General features: G+C 58.7%; 2 protein-coding genes across 3 annotated transcripts; both read left to right on the top strand.

Annotated features, from left to right (window-relative positions):
* Nucleotides 1-1,466: 1,466 nt before the first annotated feature.
* On the top strand, nucleotides 1,467-17,368 carry SIDT2 (SID1 transmembrane family member 2). 2 transcript variants are annotated; one of them, XM_039229326.1, is made up of 26 exons: nucleotides 1,467-2,169; nucleotides 3,725-3,846; nucleotides 4,140-4,304; nucleotides 4,402-4,447; nucleotides 4,841-4,942; nucleotides 5,050-5,133; nucleotides 5,878-5,977; nucleotides 6,146-6,211; nucleotides 7,150-7,243; nucleotides 7,579-7,631; nucleotides 8,363-8,434; nucleotides 8,586-8,657; nucleotides 9,731-9,849; nucleotides 10,436-10,509; nucleotides 10,610-10,676; nucleotides 11,244-11,317; nucleotides 11,436-11,559; nucleotides 11,748-11,865; nucleotides 12,310-12,446; nucleotides 12,693-12,801; nucleotides 13,046-13,122; nucleotides 13,302-13,348; nucleotides 13,623-13,728; nucleotides 14,346-14,456; nucleotides 15,731-15,844; nucleotides 15,937-17,368. In XM_039229326.1, the coding sequence occupies exons 1-26, from the start codon at nucleotides 1,987-1,989 to the stop codon at nucleotides 15,997-15,999; spliced, it is 2,499 nt and encodes an 832-aa protein (XP_039085257.1). In that variant the 5' UTR covers nucleotides 1,467-1,986; the 3' UTR covers nucleotides 16,000-17,368. The 2 variants fall into 2 exon arrangements, with proteins under 2 accessions (XP_039085257.1, XP_039085258.1); XM_039229327.1 differs by having other exon boundaries at nucleotides 2,081-2,169; nucleotides 3,725-3,823.
* A 2,055-nt stretch (nucleotides 17,369-19,423) lies between these two features.
* Nucleotides 19,424-24,418, top strand: TAGLN (transgelin). The gene is made up of 5 exons (XM_039229332.1): nucleotides 19,424-19,531; nucleotides 22,903-23,094; nucleotides 23,190-23,367; nucleotides 23,631-23,733; nucleotides 24,083-24,418. Exons 2-5 carry the CDS (start codon nucleotides 22,915-22,917, stop codon nucleotides 24,225-24,227), a joined length of 606 nt encoding a protein of 201 aa, XP_039085263.1. The 5' UTR covers nucleotides 19,424-19,531; nucleotides 22,903-22,914; the 3' UTR covers nucleotides 24,228-24,418.
* The last annotated feature ends 230 nt before the right edge of the window (nucleotides 24,419-24,648 follow it).

Genomic DNA, 24,648 nt, shown 5'->3' with positions numbered 1-24,648 from the left:
ACTGCTAAGGTTCCCCTTGGTCTGACTTTCTAGGGTTCTCCATCCCCTGCAGCTTTGCTTCTGGTCATCCTCAAGTATGAATGCTTGGGCAGGGGCCAGGTTTAATTCTCTCACAAACCATTTGCCTAGAATAAATAGAATAGTACCTGCACATAGTAGGTGTCTGTTAGATATTTATTGCAGGAATGAATAAATATCTATAATTGGTTATGAGATAAAATAGTCCTCATTGGAAGAAAGCCCAGAGAGTAAGTCAGGGGCAGGAGTGGAGGCTGCTGGAATCTCTTGAGCACAGAATTCTCACAAGCCACTGGCCCATGCAGCTTCACGGGGGGTATCAGACAATTTCAGAGGTAGCCATGCTACATTTCTTTTCCCTTAAACATACTTGTCTTATGATAAAAGAAATTTATGTACATCATAGAAATGCTATCAATTTTTAAAAGGCATAAGAACATTCTGAAACCACAGCCCAGTGATTTTTCTTTTTGATACTTTACTTTTGGAATTAGAGGGAAATGATAACATACTATTTTTTAAAATCATTTGTAATTCCAAGATTTTTCAGTGCTTTTCTACGCATGTCTACACATCTGGAAACCAGACTGTTGATATAGTGTCATACTGTGAATTCTCTGCTTACGTGTTCCTTAAAGTCTTAAGCATCATTTGAGATGGCTTCATGCTAATAGTACCTTTAACCACTCCCTCATTAATGGACATTTAGGCTGTTTCCTTTACGTTTGATATTACAAATATCGCAATGATAAGCATTACTGCCTACAAATTTTTAATCTGCATTTTTTATTTCCTTAGGATACAGTCCCAGAAGTCGAATTACTCTGTCAACGAGTATAAAGAAAGCTCTTTAAGCTTCTTGAAATACAGTGGCAAAATATTTTGTAGAGAAGTTGTCATCAGATTATACTGAAAGTCACTATCTTTCAATTAGCTTTTTAGCCGCCTCTACAAAGCGGAGAAACAGCCCTGCAAGCTTCCAGGCCGCTGGAGTTCAAAGGCAGAGTCCACGGAGGCTACTTCTGTAGTTCTGCCTCAGCCGTCCCTCCCCGGGGAAGGCGCCCGTCTGGTTTTCTAATTCTTTGAGGTCTTCCTTTCTTAATACCCCAGAAGAAAAAAATGGCCCAGGGATGGAGCATGTTGGTGGTAAAGGCAGTGAGGGTGGAAGTGGATCCTTAGGTTTGAGCACAAAGAAGACTTTGTGAACAAGAATCCAACACTCGGAGACCCTTCACGGAAACCTCCGTCTATTCCAACCAGAGCGAGCTTCCACGGACGGGCAAGATTACGAAAGAGGAGGAGTTGGTGGCGCCTTCCAGTTGGAGAACTGCGGCGCCTTTAAGGCCCAATCCGGGCCTTGGCCCTTTAAATCTGTGTCAGTTTCCCCTGACGTCAGCGAGCGGGCCGGCCGCCCTGCTGTTTACCGCCGCGCCGCGCCTCGCACTCCTCGGAGTTGCGAGCGCAGGGGCCGCCACGGCCGCCCGCCCTTAAAGGGCCCGCGCCCCAGGAAAGTCGCCGCGCCTCCCGGCGTCCCGTCGCTGCCGCCTGTCACGCTCCTCACCCTCAGACACCCCTCCCTTCCCGGCCGCCCCCGCCGCCGGCGTCCCTCCCTTCCTCCCTCCCATTTCCCGGCGTCTCCAAGCTCCCAGCAACCAGCCGCCCCCTGGCTCTCGCGGCCCTGGCTGGCCGCCGCCGGGTGTCCGGGCCGCCCTCAGCCCCTCGCGAGCTGACCCGTACCCCCACACCCCTCCCCTCGCTCCCGCCGCCCCTCCCCACCGGGCTCCCTGGGGGCGTCTCTGCGGCTCCGGGGAGGGGACGTTTCCTAATCTCAGGCCGGGGTTAAAGTTCTGGTCCTGGTGAGATGCTGGAAGCTGCGGCCCGAGCCGCAACCTGTCCCGGAGGTGTCCTGTCGCCTGTCGCCGCCCCTGCCACCGCTGCCGCCGCCGCCACTGCCGCCTCGCCGGGGCCATGTTCGCTCTGGGCTTGCCCTTCCTGGCGCTCTTGGTGGCCTCGGTCGAGAGCCATGTGGGGGTTCTGGGGCCCAAGAACGTCTCGCAGAAAGATGCCGAGTTTGAGCGCACCTACATGGATGAGGTCAACAGCGAGCTGGTCAACATCTACACCTTCAACCACACTGTGACCCGAAACCGGGTGAGGGCCGGGCCGGGCGGGGGGCTGGTGGCGAGTGGTTGAGCGGACCAGGGCTCCGAGGGGTCGGTCCACTCCCTTTCAGGAGGCCCACGAACGTGCTGCCCGACTGGGTTTCCTTTCCCCAGAACCGCACGGGACTCTTGCTTTGCCACCAGTGTTTCTCCGAAGCTCCCACTGGACGGTTTCTAAAGTTGTCTCCTTCCCATCTTCTGTGACTCTCCGCCCTCCACCAGCTGCGGTCGGAGCAGCACCGGCCTGCTCCCTACTCAACACCCAGAACGGGACGTCCCCTTCTGGGCTGGGCTGGGCTGGGCGCAGGGCGAAGCAGGCTAGCTTGGCCCAGGAAACCCTTAGGGATGAGACAGGCCTACTATGGAAAGGCTCTGCTCAGGCAACTTAGAGCTGAATGCAGGACTTCTCAGGCTGCTGTGAAGCTGGATGGCAGGAGAGAGGGAGTTTGTCGCCTACCTCCCCCTGACCTTCTGTTTCATTTTTTTCCCCAGCCATGACTTACATACGGTCGTAGCTAGATCTGAGAGGTCTAGACCCCAGGCGGAGCTGAGATTTGCAGAATTGTTGCAGCCTGACTCTATGGTCTCCTGCCCAGCTCTCCCCCATGATTGGAATTACTAAGAAGCAGTAGAACTGAGAGTGAGAGTCTGGTTATTTCTCAGAATAGGGAGGGATTTGCTTTCTGGGGCAGGCCAGGATCTGCCTTAAGTGCCTATTTCTCTGAGGTTTGATCCCCTCCTGCTTAGTTTTTCCTTCTTTCTCCCTGACATCTGGGGTCATCCTGAGGATTGTAGTCTCTGCCCCTCTGGGAAATGCTGCCCTAGAGCTTGGGTCTCAGCAGTCCAATGACAAGCACTGCCAGGATTTATTTAGCTTTATTATTATTTTTTTCTTTAAGCTCCCACTGTTCTAGGTACTTCCCTCCATGTGCCAAGAGCAAGAGTGTCTCCAGTTTACGGAGGGGGAAATTGAGGCCCGGAGGTGTGAAGTGACTCCTCCAAGGCTCTTGCCCTCGGTCAAAACTAGGGATGGAGTTTGGCTGCCTTAGCTTTTCAACAGTCTGCCCACCTCCCCACTGGCTCTGGCCCCCAGATTAGCTGTTGAATGGGAGCTTCCTGGCTTACATGGAAGAAAATTGAGGAGCACTTCTTGCTCTCCCGTGTCCCTGTGTGCATACGCGCACGTGTGTGCAGGCATGTGTAATCCCACGAACATGGAGAGGTATGAGGTATCCTGGGGATGCCCGAGGTCTCCATTGAGTTTCCTGTTGGGAAGCGAGGCCCTGCAGTTTCGCGGGCCCGATTCTCCCTGCACATCCCTGCCATCCAGAACCGGGCCGCTTCCAAGAGCCTCTCCTCTAACTCAGTGCAGATCCCTCCTGGAGCCTGGGCTGCTCTGGAGGAAGATAGGGCATCGCTATAGCCCCCCAGCCTGACCAAGATGGGGAAAGAGCAAGGCAGTTGGCATCAAGTAGGGCAGGGCTCACAGTCTCTGGAGAGTCATCAGGGGCCTGACCGAGGGGCGTTTCCATGTCATTCTGCAGACGGAAGGCGTGCGTGTGTCAGTCAATGTCCTGGACAAGCAGAAGGGGGCTCCTTTGCTGTTTGTGGTCCGTCAGAAGGAGGCTGTGGTGTCCTTCCAGGTGCCCCTAATCCTACGAGGGCTGTGAGTAGGACCCGGGAATCAGGGAGGGGGGTAGGCCTAGGCCAGGCCAGGCCCAGAGCCTCACCTTGTCCACGGCCTCAGACCACCCAGGAAGCCCTCTGTTTCTCCTCCCCATTCCCTGAACCAGGGGGCTGGTCAGTGGCCGAGCCAGCCAGCCTGGAGCCTGTCAGCCTGGCTGGGGAAGGAGTAGGAGACGTTGGAAACCAGAGTGGAGGAACCGGGGCCTTGCTCCCTTGGAGTGGTTTGCCGGCCGGGACGGGAATAGCATCCTGACTTTCTGCTTTGGGCTCTAGGTATCAGCGCAAGTACCTCTACCAAAAGGTGGAGCGAACGTTGTGTCAGCCGCCCACCAAGAACGAGTCCGAGGTCCAGTTCTTCTACGTGGACGTGTCCACCCTGTCACCGCTCAACACCACATACCAGCTCCGGGTCAGCCGAATGGACGACTTCGTGCTCAGGTCTGCAGGGGAGATGCGAGGGGACCACGGGACTGGCCTCCTTCCCGAGCTCTGGGAGTGACCGTGGCGGGGGCCCGGGGGGCTCTTCTCTCTCCAGGACCGGGGAGCAGTTTAGCTTCAATACCACAGCAGCCCAGCCCCAGGTAAGATCTCCCTGTCGACCGGCCCTCAGGAGGAGACGCGGGTACATGGGAGTGTGAGTAGTCAGCAGGCTTTGTTGGCTGTGTGCGCCATGGAGGGACTGGCTGGAAATGAGCTCTGGCCCTCAGGTGGTAAGGGACAGGCAGACTGGGAAGTGCAGAGGCCGGAGGTGTGGCTGCCACGTTTCCTACTTGCCTCTTGGGGCAGTATCCCGAGTGCCCAGCTGAGGTTGAGGGGAGCGATGTAAGAATATAGGGCTGCTTCTGGGCAGGCCCTTTCTTCCTCAGAGAGCCTCTAACGCCCAACTCTGAGAAGATTCACACTGTTCCCTTCTAGAGGGCCGGAGAGAGCATCCTCATGAGATGGGACTCTCCCTGCCCTTCCTGTGCCCTCAGTACTTCAAGTATGAGTTCCCGGAGGGTGTGGACTCGGTGATTGTCAAGGTGACCTCCAACAAGGCCTTCCCCTGCTCAGTCATCTCCATCCAGGATGTCCTGGTAAGCCGCCTGCCTTTCGCTCTCCGCCGGCAGGTAGCAGAGCTGCTAAAGAGGGGGCACGGGGCCCAGGTCCCTGCCCATTTACCTCTCTCTTCCTCCCCCCGTAGTGCCCGGTCTACGACCTAGACAACAATGTAGCTTTCATCGGCATGTACCAGACTATGACCAAGAAGGCCGCCATCACTGTGCAGGTAGGAAATGCGTGTGGCCCTGTGGAGGGTGTGGCCAGGTGACGAGCTTTCCAAACCCTTCCTCCTTCACTCCTGCCCCATTTCTACCCTACTGATAAGACTGAGTCTTGGCCTGCCAGTGCCCGAGGTTTGGGGCCCTCTGATACGTGAGCGTGAAATCGTAATCCTGGTTGCCTTTGGGGGCAGAAAAGAGCAGAGCAGCCTTTCTGGCTGTCCCATCTACTTCGTTCCCTGTAACGATAGCTAAGAGAGGACAAGGGGCCCTGGCTGATGGTGAGTATTGCCCTTGGCAAAGGCTAAAACCTGTGCTGGGGGCAGGGAGAGTGAAGCCAAGCGTCTGCCTCACAACATCCAGCCTTGCAACTGTCGGAGACAGCGGGGCCCCTCCACCTTTCCTCCTGGCTGATGCCCTGTCCGTGAAAGGGCACCCGTGGGAATTCTGATGGTGGGTCACACACATATTTGCCCACCTGGCCGTAGTGAAGGGTCATGGGTTTGGGCTCTGGAGCCAAATAACCTTGGCTCTACCACTGACAGGCCGTGTGATCCCTAGGCAGCAGGGACGGTGAGAATCCTTACCTCGTAGGGGTCTTTGTGAGGGCCCAGTCAAATTCTAGGTGTATAAAAGCACATGTGTATTGATTCTGATGACTGATTACTTTGATGTTGATGATGATATAACCATCGTCATCATCGGTCAGTCAAGCAGTCCTCCTCCACCTCCTCCCCCTCCTCTTCCTGTAGCGCAAAGACTTCCCCAGCAATAGCTTTTACGTGGTGGTGGTGGTGAAGACCGAAGACCAGGCCTGTGGGGGCTCCTTGCCTTTCTACCCCTTGGTAAAAGGTACCTTTGGTGCCCTGGGCCTGGCTTGGGTGAGGGCAGGGCAGGGTCCCTCCCGGGGAGGGAGAAGAGCCTCTGTGGCTGATGGGTGGAGCTGATGAGAGGCGGGGTTTGGGCCCACAAACATTAACCGAGCTCCAGGAAGCCACCTGTTGGACATTTTGCTTCCAGATGAACCAGTTGATCAAGGGAACCGCCAAAAAACCCTGTCAGTGGTGGTATCTCGAGCAGTCACGTGTGAGTGTGGGTGGCTGAGTGGCTCTTCCTCTCAGTCCTGGGGGAGGGAGCACCCTCTGAATGGGAAGGGTGATGGGGACCTACTCAGTGGACTGACAGGGTAGGAAGACGGAGTGTTCTTGGCAGTGCTCACAAGGGGAGGGAGGGCCAGGCGGTGGGTCCCAGCACGATGTGGCACTGATGCCTGTGGCTGACTGTTGAAGTACGGAGTTCTGGTTCTCTCTCCTCCCCTTGGGAGCACTGTAATCTCATTGAGCCTCAGTCTCTCTGTCTCTGTAGTGGGTCACAAGATCTATCCTGTAGTCTCAACAGGTTGTGAGGTTTAGCACAATATTAGCAGGAACGTACCAGGCCCCTTAGTCATGCTCACTAAATATTTACTGAGTGATTGAATGGAGCCCTTTGTAAACTGGAAAGTGTAAGATAAAAATAAGGGGTTGTGGTGGAAGGGGAAAGAAGCTGCCTCTGCTTTACAGAGTCTTTATTCAGCAAATATTTATGGAGCACCTTCTGTGTGCCGGGTGTTGTGTTCTGGCTTCGGTCCTCAGGGAGCTCCCGTTGAGAGGACAGGGGCCTGTTGCTGTGCAGGGTGCCGATGGCCGTGATGGGCAAAGGACAGGCTAACGGGGAACACAGGGCAGAGAAGCCTTCCCAGAGGACATAGTCCTCGAGCTGTGTTAGGAGGGAAACCGTGTTTGAGGACGGTGTAGGGTTCTTGAGGAAGAAGTACAGAGAGAGTTCTAGCGGAGGAGCGACATGAGCACAGACAGGAATCACGTCAGAGTTGGGCATATTTGGGAAGCTGCCCGTTGCTCACCCCGCTGGGCCGCTACATTTGCAGGGCGATGTGGGGAGAGCTTGGGCCGGACCCTTGTGTTCGCTGGCAGGCAATGTTGGAAGGCTTTGGCGTGCTCACCCTGCTGCTTCCCTCCCCACAGCCGAGGCCTATGTTGGTGGTATGCTCTTTTGCCTGGGCATATTTCTCTCCTTCTATCTGCTGACTATCCTCCTGGCGTGCTGGGAGAACTGGAGGTAAAGTGGGGCTGCTGGGTGCCCCCCTGTTCTGCGGTGGGTTGAGCAGGATGTGAGCCAGCCCAGCGTGGTGCTCCACACCATTGCGGGGCATAGGAAGGCAGGCCCCTTTTAGGGTCCCTGGTCCATGGGGCCTCTCCTCTGGAAACCAACCCCTCCCCTCAACCCTCTTCCCAAGCAGGCAAAGCCCACAGTGCTTCCCAGCCTGGGAGGAACCTTCAGATCACAGATGGAAGATGGGGTTATGGGGTGGAGAGGGTGGAAGGCAGGCCAGCTCAGCAAAGGAGGGATCCTCGTCCCACCCCCTGGTTTGCCTCTGGATTCTGTCCCTGCAGGCAGAGGAAGAAGACGCTTCTGGTGGCCATGGACCGAGCCTGCCCAGAAAGCGGTACCTCCAGAGGGCCTGGGCAGGGAGGGCCGAGTCTGCTTTGTGTTTCGGTGGGTGGTTTCCTTCGGGGGCTGGAGGAGGAAGGGCTGGCTGGGGCCTTCTGGATGTTCAGACTGAGAAAGAACACTCTGCAGACGGAAATGGGGCTGGGCTGTTGTGCCCTAGGCATGACCCTAACACGGCTGTCTCCTTGGCTGCCACTTGGTTCCTCCTCCGGGCCTGGCTACGCTGTCTCTGCCCCTCAGGCGACGTAGCTCGCAGTCTGGGGGGGTTGCTAACCTTTCATTCTCTCTCCTTTTCTTCCACCCCGCCCTCTCTGTCTGTCCCCCCTCCTGTTTGGGACCTTCTCTCTCAGCTTCCCTCCTTGGTAAGCACCAGGTGCTGTGGGCAGAGGAGCTGAATCCAGAGCGGGGGAGGGAGGGGACACACAGGGGTGGGCCCTGGGCGGGATGAGGCTCGCTGTCCTAGCTGGCAATGTAGATGCATCAATTCCTAGAACTTTCTGTGTCCTTAGCGAGGACAGAGGATGGCGAGTGTTTCCCCTGGGACACGTGGGAGGCGGGGCAGCTGATAGTGATGGCAGGGAGGTGTGTTTGTCAGGATAGGTGCGCATTCTCTGCTGCCGCCATGGCCTCTCCGTGTCTCTCTTCTCTGGATTCTTCCTTCTCTCTTCTTGGCTTTTGGCTTCAGGCTGTTTCCAGAGCTGAGGAGACCTTGACTTCTCATTGCAGGTAACCCCCGGGTCCTGGCCGATTCCTTCCCCGGCAGCTCCCCATACGAGGGTTATAACTACGGTTCCTTTGGTACGTGTCTACACCAGAGGCTGTGCTCGCCCACTCACAACCAGGCCTCCTTAGGCTTCCACCTCCAACGTGGCAAAATGGCAGCCGGCCACGCCTGACCCCAGCCTCCCCGTCTCCTCCCACCTGCCTCACCACCCACCATTCCCCGCAGAGAACAGTTCCGGATCCACGGACGGGCTGGTCGACAGCTCGGGCACTGGAGACCTCTCCTACAGCTACCAGGGTGAGTGAGCCGGGCCGGGCAGAGCCGCGCAGCGTGGGGCCGGAGCTGGCTGTGTGAGACGTGGTGAAGGGCGTTTGCCTCTCCTGCCAGGCGCTGGAACCCGGGAAGGGGCTACTTCTCCCTGCCCCTCTCCTTTCTCGATCTTTCCTCCTTGGCCCCACTTCCTGGTAACTTTCCCTTTCCTTTGAAGGGCACGAGTGGTTCAAGCGGCGCCTCCCCTTTGGCCAGATGCGGCAGCTGTGCATTGCCATGGGTAGATGTGGGGTGGGGGGGTGCTGCTCTGCCAATCAGCTCCTGCCGGGGCGGTTGACCGGAGCCGGTAGGCTCCGGGGCCGGAGAGACGCTTTGTGCATGGCTTCACCATCTAATACCAATAATGCCGGCTTTTGTGCCTTTTGAGACAAGCAGGCACTGACCTCGATGTTGGTGGGCTGGCACCCCAGCTACCCCCAGGCCAGGTGATCTGGTTCGCTGTCAGTTTCGCCAGCACCTCACTCCCTGGCCTGCCGGGGGAAGGCTCACGGGCCGGGGTGTCATGTCCTGGCCTCTGGGGGCTTTGGCCAGGCAAGGTCACAGGAGGAAGCTTCTGAAGGCATAAGAAAAGATCACGATAAAGGAACAGGTGCTCTTCCTAGAGGCAGCCTGTCACCCTTGCCTGCACCCCAGAACCCGCTGGGTCTTTACCCAATGGGGGCCAAGGCAGTGTCCTCTCAGAACCCACATGGCTGGGCACCCAATCAGCATGACTTCTGCCGAATTTGGTCCTGTTACTTCTGTCCAGGACCCAAGGTCTGCTCAGTGTCCTGGTCTGGAAGTCCTAGTTCGGTGAAGGGGGCCAGGGGTGGAGTGGCACCTGTCTGGTGGCCTGTTCACAGAACCCACCCTTGTTCCCCTCAAGGACTTAGGAGCACCCTGTACCTCCTCGCAGGGCCTGAGCCCACCTCCACCCCTGCTCTCAGTCCACAATCTGCCTCTTCCCATTGCCTAGTAATTGTGACAATTGCCCCAGGTGGGTGGGGACAGACCTTGGCTTCTGCGCCTCCCAGGTAACTCTTCCCTCCTGCCTACCCCAGATCGCTCCCTAGACCCTGTGGGCACTCGGCCGCGCCTGGACTCCATGAGCTCCGTGGAGGAGGATGACTATGACACATTGACTGACATCGATTCGGACAAGAACGTCATTCGCACCAAGGTCTGGCGCCATGTGGGTTGGCCCTGGTTGCGGGTTTCCCAAGGAAAGGAATACTGTGTTCGGGCCCCAGCACATCTCCCTCTGGGGTGACATCTTAACGTTTTGTTGTTGCTGTTGTTGTTGTTTTGAGAGACAGACAGATCGTGAGTTGGGGAGGGGCAGAGAGAGAGGGAGACACAGACTCCGAAGCAGGCTCCAGACTCCGAGCTGTCAGCACAGAGCCCGACGCGAGACTCGAACCCACAAACTGCAAGATCATGACCTCAGCTGAAGTCAGATGTTTAACTGACTTGAGCCCCCCCAGGCACCCCTCTCTGGAGTGACATCTTAGAGAAACAAAGCGAAAGAGCTCAGCTGGGTCAGGATAGATTCAGGGGAAGCCGAGTCCGCTCCCAGCCCTTCCGGGCTGATCTGCCAACAGCAATGGGATGGCCTGGAACCCCGCCCAGCAGAACTGCTGCCTGTTGGGGGGTGGGGGGGCTCCTCCTGTCCCCCTGTCACCTGGGCACCAGTGGCGAGTGTCGGGGGAGGTTCTCCCAGTCTCCCGGGCAGTTGGAAAGCGGGTCTCACTCCAGCTTCTCCTCAGCAATACCTCTATGTGGCCGACCTGGCACGCAAGGACAAACGCGTCCTTCGGAAAAAGTACCAGATCTACTTCTGGTGAGTGGGCGGCACGGCCAGGCCTTTCTGTTATTGGCAGGGTGGTGTGGCGGCGTCTCGGGGCCTGCCCCCTCACCGCCGCCATCGTCTCACTCCTCAGGAACATCGCCACCATCGCTGTCTTCTATGCGCTTCCCGTAGTGCAGCTGGTGATCACCTACCAGACGGTGAGCAGCCGGGCTGGGTCCCTGGGCCCAGGGGGGTGTGCCCTCCCAGGGCTGTGTGCTCACCATCGCCCCAGGCCGAGAATCCAGGCTGGGCTGCTGGAGTAGGCACAGGTCTCAGGTCACAGGACCCGGGTTCAAATCCTAACTCTGCCTCACCAGCTGAGTGACCTTGAGCAAGCTTAAGCTCCCTGAGCGTCGGTTTCTTCATCTGCAAAATGGGGCGGCGTGATCTCAATGACGGCATCTTCCCCAGCTTGTTGCAGGGTTTTTGCAACAAGAGTCACGGGACTTTGTCAGTCTCGGTTTCCCTTCCCTTTTCTCTGTACTGTGGGGCAAGAACTTCTGTCACGGTCATGCCCCATGATTTTTAGCCCCACCTGGTGACCGTGCCAAAGAGGACTGGCCTGGCGTACGGACGCACACGCATGCTGGCTGTGTGGCGCTCTCCTGTCCTGTCGAATGGGGCTGGGTGGGATGGCCTGGGCTCAGGCCGGGCTCCCTCTCTCCTGGGCTCTGGCTGAGTCAGGTGCTTTCGTGTCCTCTCTGTGCCCCCGTGCCCTGCTGCAGGTGGTGAATGTCACAGGGAATCAGGACATTTGCTACTACAACTTCCTCTGTGCCCACCCCCTGGGCAACCTCAGGTGGGGATGGCCTTGGGTCAGCTAGGGTGGGGGCAGGGGCTCTGCCGATGCCTGGCCCGGGTAGGGAGGAGGCCGGAAGACGGGGCCGAGGCAACGCACCCTGTGTCGCTCCTTCCAGCGCCTTCAACAACATCCTAAGCAACCTGGGGTACATCCTGCTGGGGCTCTTATTCCTGCTCATCATCCTGCAGCGGGAGATCAACCACAACCGGGCCCTGCTGCGGAACGACCTCTACGCCCTGGTGAGAGAGCATCTGCCCACTGAGGGCTCAGCTCCAGACCCTTTCTGAGCAGGCCCAGCCTGGCCTGGCCCACACCCCACTCCATTCCTCTCTCATGCGCTCCCTTTTCTGGGACCCTGCCCGCCGGCCCGCCCCCCTCCCCATTTTCCTCCCACCTCACTTCTCTTTCTCTTCCTTCTCCCCAATAGGAATGCGGGATCCCGAAACACTTTGGCCTGTTCTATGCCATGGGCACAGCCCTGATGATGGAGGGGCTGCTCAGTGCCTGCTATCACGTCTGCCCCAACTATACCAACTTCCAGTTTGGTGAGCGGGGCCTCCCTCTTCCCTGGCTGAGCCGTCCCCTACCATCCCCACGGTCACCCACGGGGGTCCCCACAACCCAGCTCTGGGTGCACACATCCTAGCTTCCAGAAGAGACAGCTGGGTGCTCTTTCCTTCATCTGTTGAGTGTTTCTCATGTATAACCACTGAGAAAATGAACATAATTAAGATATGGTCCCTGATCTCAGGGTGCTCAGACTAAGTTGCCCTTGTTGCCGGGGGAAATGGAACTGGGTGGCAGCCAGTGGGGCGACAGCATGGTGTCACAGGGACTGTTGAGGGACCGGAGTCCGCCCACCACCAGCTGGCTCTGTCGCCATGATGAGGTGGGGGGGCTCTCGGCCGCCCCGATCGCCTGGGCTGGGAGGTCCGTGCTGAGGTTTGGTGGCTGTGTTTGCAGCGCACGTTCATGTCCCCCCCACCCAGACACGTCGTTCATGTACATGATTGCCGGGCTGTGCATGCTGAAGCTCTACCAGAAGCGGCACCCAGACATCAACGCCAGCGCTTACAGCGCCTACGCCTGCTTGGCCATCGTCATTTTCTTCTCCGTGCTGGGCGTGGTGAGGCCCTGGCCCGCCGTGTTCACACTCACCCCGTAGGGAGGGTGCACACGTGTATGCGCACACACACCCTCTCCACCTCCCGCATGCGAGATCCCTGCTCCCTCCCTGAGGCACCTTCCCCCTTCCCCAGGCTCCTGTGTGAGCCACAGGGTCCCCTGGAGGAAGAACGGGCTGTGGGAGCGGCCTTCCTCAGCGCCTCCTCAGCTCTGCCTGCCATGGCACCCCCCCCCCCCCCCCACCCAGGTCTTCGGCAAAGGGAACACGGCATTCTGGATCGTCTTCTCGGTCATTCACATCATCGCCACCCTGCTCCTCAGCACGCAGCTCTATTACATGGGCCGCTGGAAGCTGGGTGAGGGCCTGCCCAGGGCAGGGCGTGTGGGAGGGGCCAGAGGTTGGTGGCCTCAGGGACCTGGGTTCACGCAGGCTTGGGGTTCTGCCCTCCTGCTGGGGGCCCTGGAAGAATCACCGAGTGAGCAGTTTGATGAGGGTCGGCGTGGCTGTGCCCTCCGAAGGCCTGGGGTCCTCTCAGCTGGCGTGGGCCGGGGTGGACAAGGAGGGGAGCTCGTGCCCTCAAGCACTGTCCCCTCTTGCAGACTCGGGCATCTGCCGCCGCATCCTCCACGTGCTCTACACGGACTGCATCCGCCAGTGCAGCGGGCCCCTCTACGTGGTACCGCCCGGCCTCCCAGCCCTCCCCCACATCTACTCTCTTCCCTCTGGCGGGAGGGGGGGCGGGGTGCAAGCCAGAGCCCAGGCGAGGCGGGGGGACCAGCTGACTTGGGCCTTCTTCCACTTTTGTCCCTGTCTCTCTTCCCCTCTCTCAGTCCCCGTGTCTCTGCTTCCCTCCAGGACCGCATGGTGCTGCTGGTCATGGGCAACATTATCAACTGGTCACTGTGAGTCTGGCCGTGGTCTGTGCTAGCCTGGCTGGGCGGACAGCTGGGGCCGTGGCCTAGCCACTGGCTGCCGTGGGGGCCACGGACAAATTCTAAGCTTTGGGTGTGAGAAATGGGGGCTGAGGAGAGCAATGTCGGCACGTGGGGTTCTAGAATTTCTGTGGGCCTCTGAACCCGGCCTCACATCATACGAAATCGTGGGGTAGGAGTGAGGGAGAGCCCTTTCCTCGCTCTTGGCCCTGCCCTGCTTCAGTGGCCCTTCCCCCCTTGCCAGGGCTGCCTATGGGCTCATCATGCGCCCCAATGACTTTGCCTCCTACTTGTTGGCCATTGGCATCTGCAACCTGCTTCTCTACTTTGCCTTTTACATCATTATGAAGGTGAGTGGGGGTGGCTCGGCCTCCCCTGCCGGCCACCCTGCTGTTGCGGGAGGGAGATGGGCACAGTCTGCTTCAGAGTAGCCCCGAGAGGGAGCCGGAATTGTTCGTTCTTGTCCTTGCCAGTCTGGGGAGGTGAAAGGCCCAAGTCTCTTGCATGTACTCCAGCTGTATCCAAAGACCCATTTGCTGAGCCCCTTCCATGTTCTAAGAATGAAACTGGTAGCCCTGCCCGCTGTAGTTGGGAAGTGCAGAGGGGGTGGGGGTGGGGCTCCCCGCCTCTGCTTAGGCTGGAGCCTCTGAGGGCCAGGTGCTCCCCAGGGACACTGGTGCCATCCAGTGTAAGGAGAGCCCCCTGGCCAGTCCGCCCTGACGGCACAGGGCTCCGGGCACGTGGAGGCCTAGGCAGGGCGGGCGTCAGGGGCGAGGACACCAGGCTGCTGGCGTGGAGCACGCTGAGATGTGTAGCCGGGTCAGGTGATGCTGTGGATCCAAGATGGCTTCCTAAAGGACCCTTCCTGTGTGTTGGGAACTGGCATCAAGGGCAGGCCGGGGGCATGGGCCGGCCCAGGGCCTGGCCCTCAGGCTGCTCTCCACCCCCACCCCCCTGCCCCACCCAGCTCCGCAGTGGTGAACGGATCAAGCTCATCCCCCTCCTCTGCATTGTCTGCACCTCGGTGGTGTGGGGCTTTGCCCTCTTCTTCTTCTTCCAGGGACTCAGCACCTGGCAGGTGAGTAGTCGTCCTGCCAAGAAGGTGGGGGGTCGCCCACAGGCTCCTCGTGACCAACAAACACCCAGTTCTCTTTCCAGACATGGTTTGTGAGCACCTACCGAGCTCCTTCGCAGCTGCTTTCTCATTTAATCCTCCCAGCTTTCAGTATGCCAGCATGAGGATGTCCCCATTTTACTCATGAGGCAGCTGAGGTTCAGAGAGGCCAAGTGACCTGCCCAAGGTCACACAGCCAATGAGTAGCACAGCTGGGGTTTGAAGCCAGAAACACCGGGCTCTCCCCTCCCCCTCATAGGCACCTGCCATGAATCAGGCTTCAATTCTGTGATCAGAACTAAGTCTAGCATGGTCTCTTCCATTGAAGTACTTGTAATCTAGTTGAAGAGAGAGAGATGATCAGTTCCTGGACTGCTCTTTGCAGTATGATTACAGGTGGTGAAGGTATGGCCCAGAGAGGAAGGAGGAATGGACACGAGGGCAGAGGACAGAGTTAGGAGATCCAGGAAAGCTTCCCGGAGGAGGCAGACTGTGCTCATGGCCTCAAAGGCCCTGGGTGATGAGAAAGGGCCCTGTGGTCCACAGATGCTGTGACCTGAGTAACGTTACAGAGGCAGGACTAGATGAGGCAGAGGCAGGACTAGATGAGGCAGATTTGGAGTCAGTGAATGCACTAATTTGGGAGCTAAGTGAAGACTGAACTCCTGAGGGCAAGGCAGGTGTCACCTTCTCAGTGGCCTCAGCGTGTGGCACAGACGGCCCGTGGACTCAGGGATGTCTGGGCAGGGTTTGCTGGAGAGGGGTTATGGGTGAGCATGGAGGACCCCCAGCGCCTTAGGCCGTGGCCCACAGGTCAGAGCCCCTGTTGTCCTCGAGCAGGGCTGTGTGTCTTGCCTGTAATACTGTGGAGACAAAGTGAGCCTGGAGTCACTGATTAGAGGAGGGGGCAGAGTCCCCTTGGCACAGAACCAAGTTGGGAGGCTTTTGAGGCCTTCTAGCGCCTCCAGGTGATCTCAGCCCTGTGCTCTTACATAAAGGGCGGAAGAAGCTGAGGGTTAAAGTAGAAGGAAAGGAAAGGAAAGGGCAGAAGCCAGCATCCTCAGGGAGAAACCTGGAAGAGCCATTTCTTAGATGCGGGAGACGAGGCAAGGGCGAGTCAGAAAGAGGGCGCTCTCCTGCCTGGCACAGGGAGCAGGGCAGCCAGGGGGAGCGGGCACCGGTCTGGCCCCAGCCTTGGCGGGCAGCGTCCGCAGGCAGCTCTCCCCGTTCCTCCCCAGAAAACCCCTGCAGAGTCTCGGGAGCACAACCGAGACTGCATCCTCCTGGATTTCTTTGACGACCACGACATCTGGCACTTCCTCTCCTCCATTGCCATGTTCGGGTCATTCCTGGTACGTGAGACCCTTCTGCCCAAGCACGGGGAGAGGCCAAGGCCGCCTCTTTGCCTGCACTTGACTCCGCGTCCCCCCTCCCCCCCCCCCAGGTGCTGCTGACACTGGACGATGACCTGGACACCGTGCAGCGGGACAAGATCTATGTCTTCTAGCAGGAGCCAGGCCCCTTGCTCTATTCACGGGGCCCTGAGCTCCTCTGCCTCCCGCCCAGAGCCCCCATAGCTCTGGGGGTGTGCGTCCGCGCCCTGCAGCCCGGTGTGGGGGGTGGCGGGACGACGAGGCCCAAGCTGGGCCCGGGACAGTCACAGCGGTGAGCCTGGCGGCTGCCCTCCACCAGAGAGGAGGCCTGCTCCCGCAAGACCCCAGATGTTGGCCACTTGCTGCTGCTTCTCAGTGTTGAGGGCCTCTCAGGGGCCCTGTCCGTCGGCTCTCCGCCTGTCCCTCTGCAGGAGGTAGGAGGGAAGTGTTGCCCTGCCCATCTCATGCCTTGCATTCTGCCCGTCCCTCCCCTCCCCACCAGCCTACGACCGCGAGCCCTTTCTTCTCCCCGAGTTCTAGGCCAGGGCCGGTTGGGCCTGATTCTCTGTCCTGCACCAGGGCCTGACAGCCCTTGGAGGCCATACCTGACTGCCATTACTGCCCGTCAGGATGCATGGGCTGTAGGATTTTGGAGGCTGGCCAGCTGGTGCCACGCTTTTGGTGCTATGGCCTAAAAGGGGCTTCAGGCAGCGCTGCCTCCCCCCTCTGACCTGTGCTTGGGACCGGCTCTGTAGTAATAAGGGTCAGCCCGTGTGTGAGAGTCGCCTTTGATCTGAGGGGCTGAATTCAGAGGTCACCTGCTTGTCCCGTCGGCTCCCAGACTGATGTTGGCACCAGGATCAGAGGAAAAGTTGAATTCACCCCTTTTCCTTCCTTTTTCTTTCTGGGCCCTCAGTCCTGCCAAGCCCCCACTGGGGGGTCATTCAGTGCCATTGACGCTGCCCAAGAATGTCCAGGGGCAAAGGAGCGGGACACAGGCGCCCAGCTCCTCTTGTCTCCTCACAGCCGCGGGAGCCCCAGTGCCTATCTTAGAAGGGGGCTCAGGAAGGGACATGATCTTCCGGTCAGTGTCCCCAGTCCAGCCTCACTCTAGGACCCAGGGCTGGCTCCCGTGTTTCCGTCCTGTCTTTGGCCAAGTTTTGTGTTATTCACACACATATACGTGTATGAAACCTTGAAGTTTACACTGAGCTGCCCCAGCTCTGGGCCCCCTGGCTGCTCTGGTCCTTCGATCCCCTTCCCCCTAACTGGTCCATTCCAGATGCCAAGACTGGGGGAGGTCAGGTCAGGCCTCTGCCTTGGGGATGGGAGTGCATCTTATCTGCCCAACTTGTTTTTACAGCTCTCCCTTGGGCTGAGGAGAGGAGGTGGATCTGGATCTTTTTTCAGAACTCCGTTTAATGTCTGTTTCCATGCTATGGTTGCATTTCTGTTTTCTATGAATGAGTCTGCATTCAATTAAAGAAACAACCAGACGCAGTTCTTGGGCCCCTGTTTGCTCCTCCTTTCTGGGTGGAGATGTTGCGAATGAAGGATGGGGCAGAGGTCCTTCATTTTCGGGTTCTCCTGGTCTACCTTTCTCTATTCAACAAGAGATTCCCCCCTTGTCTTCCCCACGTGTCCTCGATTCCCCAAGGTTATTCCTGTCCTTTGAGCAATAGCATCAATCCAGGAAATACTTACCAGGGGCCGGCTTCATGGCAGGCACTGTGCTGGGCAGAGAGGAGAGTGTAGTGAATAAACTGTAGCAGCCCCAGCTCGCCGCTGAGATCTGCCACCCCTTTACCTGGCTCCCCACCTACGAGTCAGGCCGGTTTCACTTCTGACTGAGCCTCTCCCTGCTGGGCAGGCTACATGTGCAGGCAGGACTTCCTGACATGACTTTTTTTTTAAGGGTTTTTTTTTTTGGATTTTTTTTTTGTTTTGAGAGAGAGAGCAAGTGGGGGAGGGGCAGAGAGCAAGGGAGACAGAACCCCAAGCAGGCTCAAACCCCCAAACAGAGAGGTCATGACCTGAGCCGAAATCAGGAGTTGGATGCTTAACCCACTGAGCCACCCAGCCCGCCCCCCCCCCCGCCCCGCCCCGCCCCAGGACTTTAATAGGGAATGCAGGCCAAGGCTGAGGAGGTCCGTGGGGGAACACAAGACGGTGGGTAAGTGCGCATGGGTGGCAGGCAGGCTCCCAGAAGTGGGAATTTTGAAATGACCCTAGAAAGTTGATTTAGGTTCCAATGGGCCTAGGATGCTAAGATCTGGGGCGGCTAGGAAGCTAGTGAATTCGCAACTCACCAGGAGTCTGCTGCCATCTAGCTGATCTCCCGCCCTTCTCCCTGCTCTTCCCAGCAAAGCCCACTGGGGGGCACTCTAGCTCTGTGCCACTGGGCTCTGAGCCGGGAGGTGGGCAGGCCTCCCCCGATAGCCAGGCCTGGCTGACCCCCTCCCGGAGGTGCTGGGTGTGCCGGTGTCCACTGGAGAGTGTTAGCTCCTCCCTGCCAAGCTGCCCTGGGAAAGGGGGTGGGGTGGTGCCACAGCGGGCAGCCTGGAGAACCCACTGCAAGTCTCACCTTCTACCCCTTCCCCAGACACCCCCCTGAGGCCAGGTGTAAGCCACATAGGAGTGAGTCTCCTTCCTGGAGGGATGGAGTCCAGTCTGTTCTCTAGGGGAGGTTCAGTCTGTTCCAAAGGGAGGCAGGGAGGCAGGGAGGAGAGCGTCACTGAGCCTCCCACCCAGCCTTGGTGTCTCAGCCCTGCCAGGCCTTAGAGACCCTCTGGATGGGGGCCAGGGTCCACTGAGCTGCTGCCCAGCCCTCAGATTCCACCCTGGCTAAAGCATCTAAGTCAAGACCCACCCCTACTGGAAGCTCCCAGCCGGAGCAGCATGGTTACAACTCACAGCCTCTCAGCTCCCACACGGGGGGGCCCCCCCGCGGGGACATCCGGCTTCTGCCACTCACAGCCCCCCACGTGGCCTTGGGTGAGACATGCACCCCGAGTCTGTTTCTTCATCTGTAACAGGTCAGTAATTGTCCCACCGCGTGGCTGCAAGGATTAAATGAGAGCATTTGCAAAGTGCCTGGCCTGTGCCAGGTCCTCGGTAAAGGGTAGTTCCTATCTCCAACTAGAGCCAAACCCTCAGGAAGACAGGGTGGCGGGTTACTCCCCGCCAAACCTCAGGGACCCATCCCCCAGCTCTTTCCCTCTCTCTCTAGCCAGACTCCCCTCAAACACGGGGGCAGGAAGCAGTGCCGAAGGAGCAGCCCTAAGGCCAGACAGGAGGGAAGGCCTTCATGGTCCTGTCCATAAAAGGCTTTTCCCGGCTGCTTCCCGGGCGGCAGCGCAGCTCCGCCCCGCCGGCTCCATCTCCAAAGCACGCAGAGAATGTCTCGGGCAGCCCCCGGCAGACTGCTCCAACTTGGTGTCTTTCCCCAAATATGGAGCCTCTGTGCAGTCACTGGGGGGGCCAGGGGTGGGGACCGGGCCGGGTTCTTCTGGCAGGGAGGGGGCCGAAGGGTGAGCCAGTGGGGGAGGCTGACATCACCGCAGCAGCAGCGGCCCTTTAAACCCCCACCCAGCCAGCGCCCCATCCTGTCTGTCCAAGTTCAGACACGGAGAGCTCATTCCCGCCTGCGAGTCCCAAGGAACCCCTGTAAGTGCACGTATCCCCTGGTTGGAGGGGAGGCGGGCTGGGGCTTGCCAGTAGCGGTGGGTGTATTGCAGACGGGCTCTCAGGGGCCCTTGGTCTCTAACCCCCTGGCTGGGGAAGCACATCCTCTCCGTGTGCATTCCTGATCTCCAGGTGGGGAGGTGGCCCTAGCTCAATGGGAGGGCCCGGGTGGGGGGACATGGGTGACATTGCTAGAATCTCGTACTTGGAGTACTTGCCTGGGCAGCCCCAGGCTGATCTTAAGATGGCTTGGCAGGCCAGAGGGACTGACAGTGGAGACCTGAGAGAGAAGGTGACAGAGAGGCTCCCCATGTTTGGCCACAGTCATACCCACAGGGTGTGTGGTGGGCTCCAGGTGTTGCGTTAGACCCAAGGCTCTGTCTGTTGAGGTGAGGAGGTGTGCGAGCCTACCAGTGCCGCAGAGCGGTGTTCTGCTGGCGGGCACTTGGGTCTGAGCAGCACAGAGGCCCCAGGGAGCCACTGAGGCAGTGGGGAGGACCCCTAAGTTCTTGTACCCTGGAACAGTCAGGTGGCCTGGTGCGGGGACCTGCGAGAGCTGCTTTTTCTAAACACATGGCTCCTTCCATCCTCTGAAAGTGGGAGGTGACCCCACAGCAGGCAGAGGGCTGAGGGGTGGGCACCGTCAGGGCTTTGTAGTGTTGTCCTGGGTGGCTTGCACAGGGCTGGGTGGGTCCGGGACCCTGGGCCCTTCCCGAAGGGTCTGGCTGGCTCCCCTCAGTGGTTGCTGTCCACAGGGCAGCAGTGACTAGGGCTGCTCCTCTCTGCTCCCAGAATTGAGGAGCCATCCCTCCTGCCATCTCAGAGAGCCCCCTGTGCCTGCCCCTACTGGCTGTGTTCTATTTCGAAGAGAGAGGGGGCCGGTGGTCCTGGAGAGACCCCTGCTTCCTGCCAGTAGCAGGTGCACGCTGTCCCTTCGCCGCTGGCCTTTGTCCCTTCCCTCAGGGGAGGGGAGGTCAAAGCAGAGTCCGACTGGCCCGCCTGCGGTGCCCCAGGAGCCTTTGTCTGGAAAGGCCTCTGGGTGGGCTGCCTGGCAGCCATTTCCCTCTGCTTCTCTTCTTCCCGCAGCTCCAGGGTGGGACCGGGGAGGTCTTGGTCAGAGGACTTATTAAGATTTCTTGGAATTCTCCGCTTTCAGACTCATCCCTGGGAGGCAGAAGGGTGGGGTTGGGGTGGGTGGGGTGCATTTCATCCCCTTCCCTGTTCTGATAAAAATCCAGATATTGCTTCTGGATCTACGGGCTGCAGCTTCACGTGCTTGTCACCCAGCCTTGACACCTCAACTATCTGCTCTGAATCTCTTAGACTGAAAGCCGGGGGGTGGGGGCTGCTGACGGAACTCTGCTTCTGTCCTGCTCCTCACAGCGGGCGCAGGGTCTGGGAGGGTAGGTGGGTGGGGAAGACCAAGGGGGCAGGGTGGGGAAGGTGGGGTGTGCACTGCCTGCCTGGGCTGGTGGGTGAAGGCTGAGCAGGGCCCAGGATGAAGGATGGGCTGAAGGCACCCGCTCCCGGACCACTAGTCTCCGCCCTCAGGTGGTTGGGAAGCAGGGGTGGGGCAGGGAGGGGTTGGGCTGTCTATAGGAAAACAGAGACTCTGCTTTTGGATTCTCTGGCATCACTGGCCAGATGAGGGTGGCCGTGCTCAGAGGTGGCCCAGCCTTCTGGAGCTTTACAAGCCCAAGACAAGTGAGAAGTGAGTTGCCCTGTGACTGGAATCAAATGAGTCCATCCCCCGTGTTCTTTCTCTCAAACTTTGTTGTCCCCTCAGGGGATGACTTGGAAAAGGGGTGGAGGCCGGAGTGGGGAGCAACAGTTTTTATCCCTGGGTCAGGGGTGGGTCTCCCAGGTCACCACCAGGAGGTGAATCTGGGAGGGAGTCACAGACAGTGCCTGGGTGAAGGCACAGCTCTCTGAGGGAGGTGACATCATCCTCAGTGCACAGATGGGGGACTTGAATGCAGGGAAGTTGTCAGTTGTGGGGGAAGGAAGGGTTGGGCAGCTGACCTGGGACCATGACAAGCTCCCCACAGTGGTGCAGGTGGTGCAGGGGAGAGGGTCTGATATCGGCAAGAGGGGGAGTCGGGGGAGCGCGCCGACTGCCCCCATCCTGAGGTCATTCTCTCCCTCCCAATCTCCCCTCTCTGAGGCCAGGTGATGGGTCTGGCCTCATTTGGTACCTCTCTCAGAGGGCTCTTCCGGTGAGCTCTGGGTGATACCTGGGGCCAGGTCAGGTTCCTCTTGACCAGCCACGTCTGCCCAGAGGCCTACCTTGCCCACGCTGCTGCTACAGCCTTCCCCCTGCATCCTGAGGCTCGCCCCAGCCGTGCCGGCCCCAGACTTTCAGGGCAGGGGGAGGGGCTCCCCACGCTCTTGCTGGCAGATTCTTGGCTCTGGGATCTCCTTGGAGGGCTCAGCCTCCTCAGTTACTCAGCTACGACAGTGGCAGGAGCCTGAGGGTATGAGAGAGTCTATGGGTCTATCAGTGTTTTCTCTCTCTCTTTCTCTCTCTCTCTGTGTGCACGTGTGTGTGTGTGTGTGTGTGTGTGTGTGTGTCTCCTGACTCACCTGAGAAAGGACAGCTTCTTGACCAAAAGCTCTTGGGTTTTGCTGGCTTCCTAGACCTTGCCAGGGGTGGATAAGTTTGAGCCCCTTTAGCCTCTGCAGGCCAGAGGCTGAGCTGACCTGGCAAAGAGCTGTGGTTTTGGAGCTCCAGCTTGGGGTTAGAGGATACAGCGGAGGGACAGGTAAGGCAGGACCGTCTCAGGCCTGGCTGCACAAAGAAACCTGCTTCATTTTGGGAGAGCAGTGTGGCCTCCTCTGGAACGTGTCTCCAATGCCTCTGGCCAATCTTGGCAAAGAAAGAATGCTCTAGACCCTTGCCAAGCTACAGCCCATAGGCTAAATGCAGCGTGCTGTGCTGTTTGTTTGTGTAAAGAGAGTTTTATTGGCTCAAAGCCGTGCTTACTTGTTCCTGTATCATCTAAGGCTGCTTTCCTGCTACAATGGCAGAGACCACATATCCTGCAAAGCCTAAAATACTTAGTGTCTGGTTGCTTACAAAAATTGGTTGACCCTTGCTCTAGACTTCTGAAGATCTGGTCTCCCATTTCTCTGGTCTCCAACTTCAGAGCCTTCCTGGACTCAGGGGATGAGCCTGGCCCAGAAGAGCAGTGCCATGAAAAAAAACGAGGGAACGGGGAGCTAAATGTCTAGGATGGGTAGCACCCCCTGCCCCCCATCCTCCTAGAAGCCTGAAGGCCTGCCTAGCACAAGTGAAAGCAGAGTTGTTCTCTGATCCTCTGACCTTTTCCCTTCTGTGGCCTGTGCTGCTTTAGCTCTCCCTCAACATGGCCAACAAGGGTCCTTCCTATGGCATGAGCCGCGAAGTGCAATCCAAAATTGAGAAGAAGTATGACGAAGAGCTGGAGGAGCGGCTGGTGGAGTGGATCGTAGTGCAGTGTGGCCCAGATGTGGGGCGTCCGGACCGCGGGCGCCTGGGCTTCCAGGTCTGGCTGAAGAATGGCGTGGTGAGTGGCACCCTGGGAAGGGGGGCCGGGGCGCAGCTGCAGTCGTGGGGCAGGCGCCCCGAGCTGAGTGCCCAGCTGCGTCCTGTGCCTGGCAGATTCTGAGCAAGCTGGTGAACAGCCTGTATCCCGACGGCTCCAAGCCGGTGAAGGTGCCCGAGAACCCTCCATCCATGGTCTTCAAGCAGATGGAGCAGGTGGCTCAGTTCCTGAAGGCGGCTGAGGACTATGGGGTCACCAAGACTGACATGTTCCAGACCGTTGACCTCTTCGAAGGTACAGAGAGAAAAGGGGTCGAGAAGGCGGGTGCCGGACAGGAAGCTGAGGCAGAGGGATGAGGGCTGATCAAAATAGGCCACCAACGGGTCTGCAGAGCAGGACCCAAGGGCATCAGAGGGTCTCCTGGAGCTTCCTTTGATCCCGGGACAACCTTTGCCCCTGGGGTGGCCATTTTTCTGAGAGGTGGGGCAGGCCCTGCCCTGGAGTCTCAGGTACATGGCCCTGAAGTTCACGGCCCCATCCGCCCTTTCTTCCCCCAGGCAAAGACTTGGCAGCCGTGCAGAGAACCCTGATGGCTCTGGGCAGCTTGGCAGTGACCAAGAACGACGGGCACTACCGTGGAGATCCCAACTGGTTTATGAAGTACGTGGCCACCGGGGGGTTCCTTGTGCTCTGGGCGGGTGTCTTTGTGGGGGAGCGGGAGGCGGCCTAGGCTGGGCTGTCAGGCCCAGGGGGGAGGGGAAGCAGATAGCTGGAAGGCCCAAAGTGAAGGTCTAGGCTCGGGAGGAAATGGGTCCCTGATACTTGCCAGTCTCCCTGGTCCACAGGGCGAGCCAGGTAAAGGAAGCAAGAGAAGTGAGATGGGGGGTACATGGGACCGAGCTAGGAAGCGACAGAGGAAACAGCGCGGGGCAGGGGGGCAGGAGTGAGAAGGTGGGGGGATGAAATGTGCAGCCCTGACAAGTCTTTATCCCGGTTTCCCCTCTTGCAGGAAAGCCCAGGAGCACAAGAGGGAGTTCACAGAGAGCCAGCTGCAGGAGGGGAAACATGTCATCGGCCTACAGATGGGCAGCAACAGGGGGGCGTCCCAGGCGGGCATGACGGGCTACGGACGACCTCGGCAGATCATCAGCTAGAGGGAGAGGGCCAGCCCCCAGCCCTGCCCTTCCCCAGCTCGTCGGCTGCAGCCATCGCGCCTCGCCCGCCTCACCCGCCCCCGCGTAGCTGCTCAACCCCGGGCAAGCTTCGAGGCTCCGTCACTGAGCAAAGGTGACCGCGCTTGGGCAGCTCTCCCCCCACCCCTCAGCCTCAGCCCAATTTCTTACCCTAAAGCACCGCTCCCCTGACCCTCCACCCAGCTCCCCGACCATCTCCCACCGTCCCTCCCCATCCTGGGCGGGGCAGGGGGAACATGGGCCGAGGGGTAGCCTGGGCAGGGGACAAGTCCACTGGCCTCCTCGGCAGCAGACACCCATTGAAGGTAATCCTGCCCAATCTCCCCCCCATTTTTTTTTTTTTTTTTGCTGGAATATTTTGGGGGTTAAAATTCAAAAGGAA

Source organism: Hyaena hyaena, unplaced genomic scaffold (genome assembly GCF_003009895.1).
Source record: "Hyaena hyaena isolate Hyena2069 unplaced genomic scaffold, ASM300989v1 scaffold_37, whole genome shotgun sequence".
Lineage (NCBI taxonomy): Eukaryota > Metazoa > Chordata > Mammalia > Carnivora > Hyaenidae > Hyaena > Hyaena hyaena.
The sequence above is the reverse complement of the archived record's forward strand: the minus strand, read 5'-3'. Positions and strand labels throughout refer to the sequence as shown.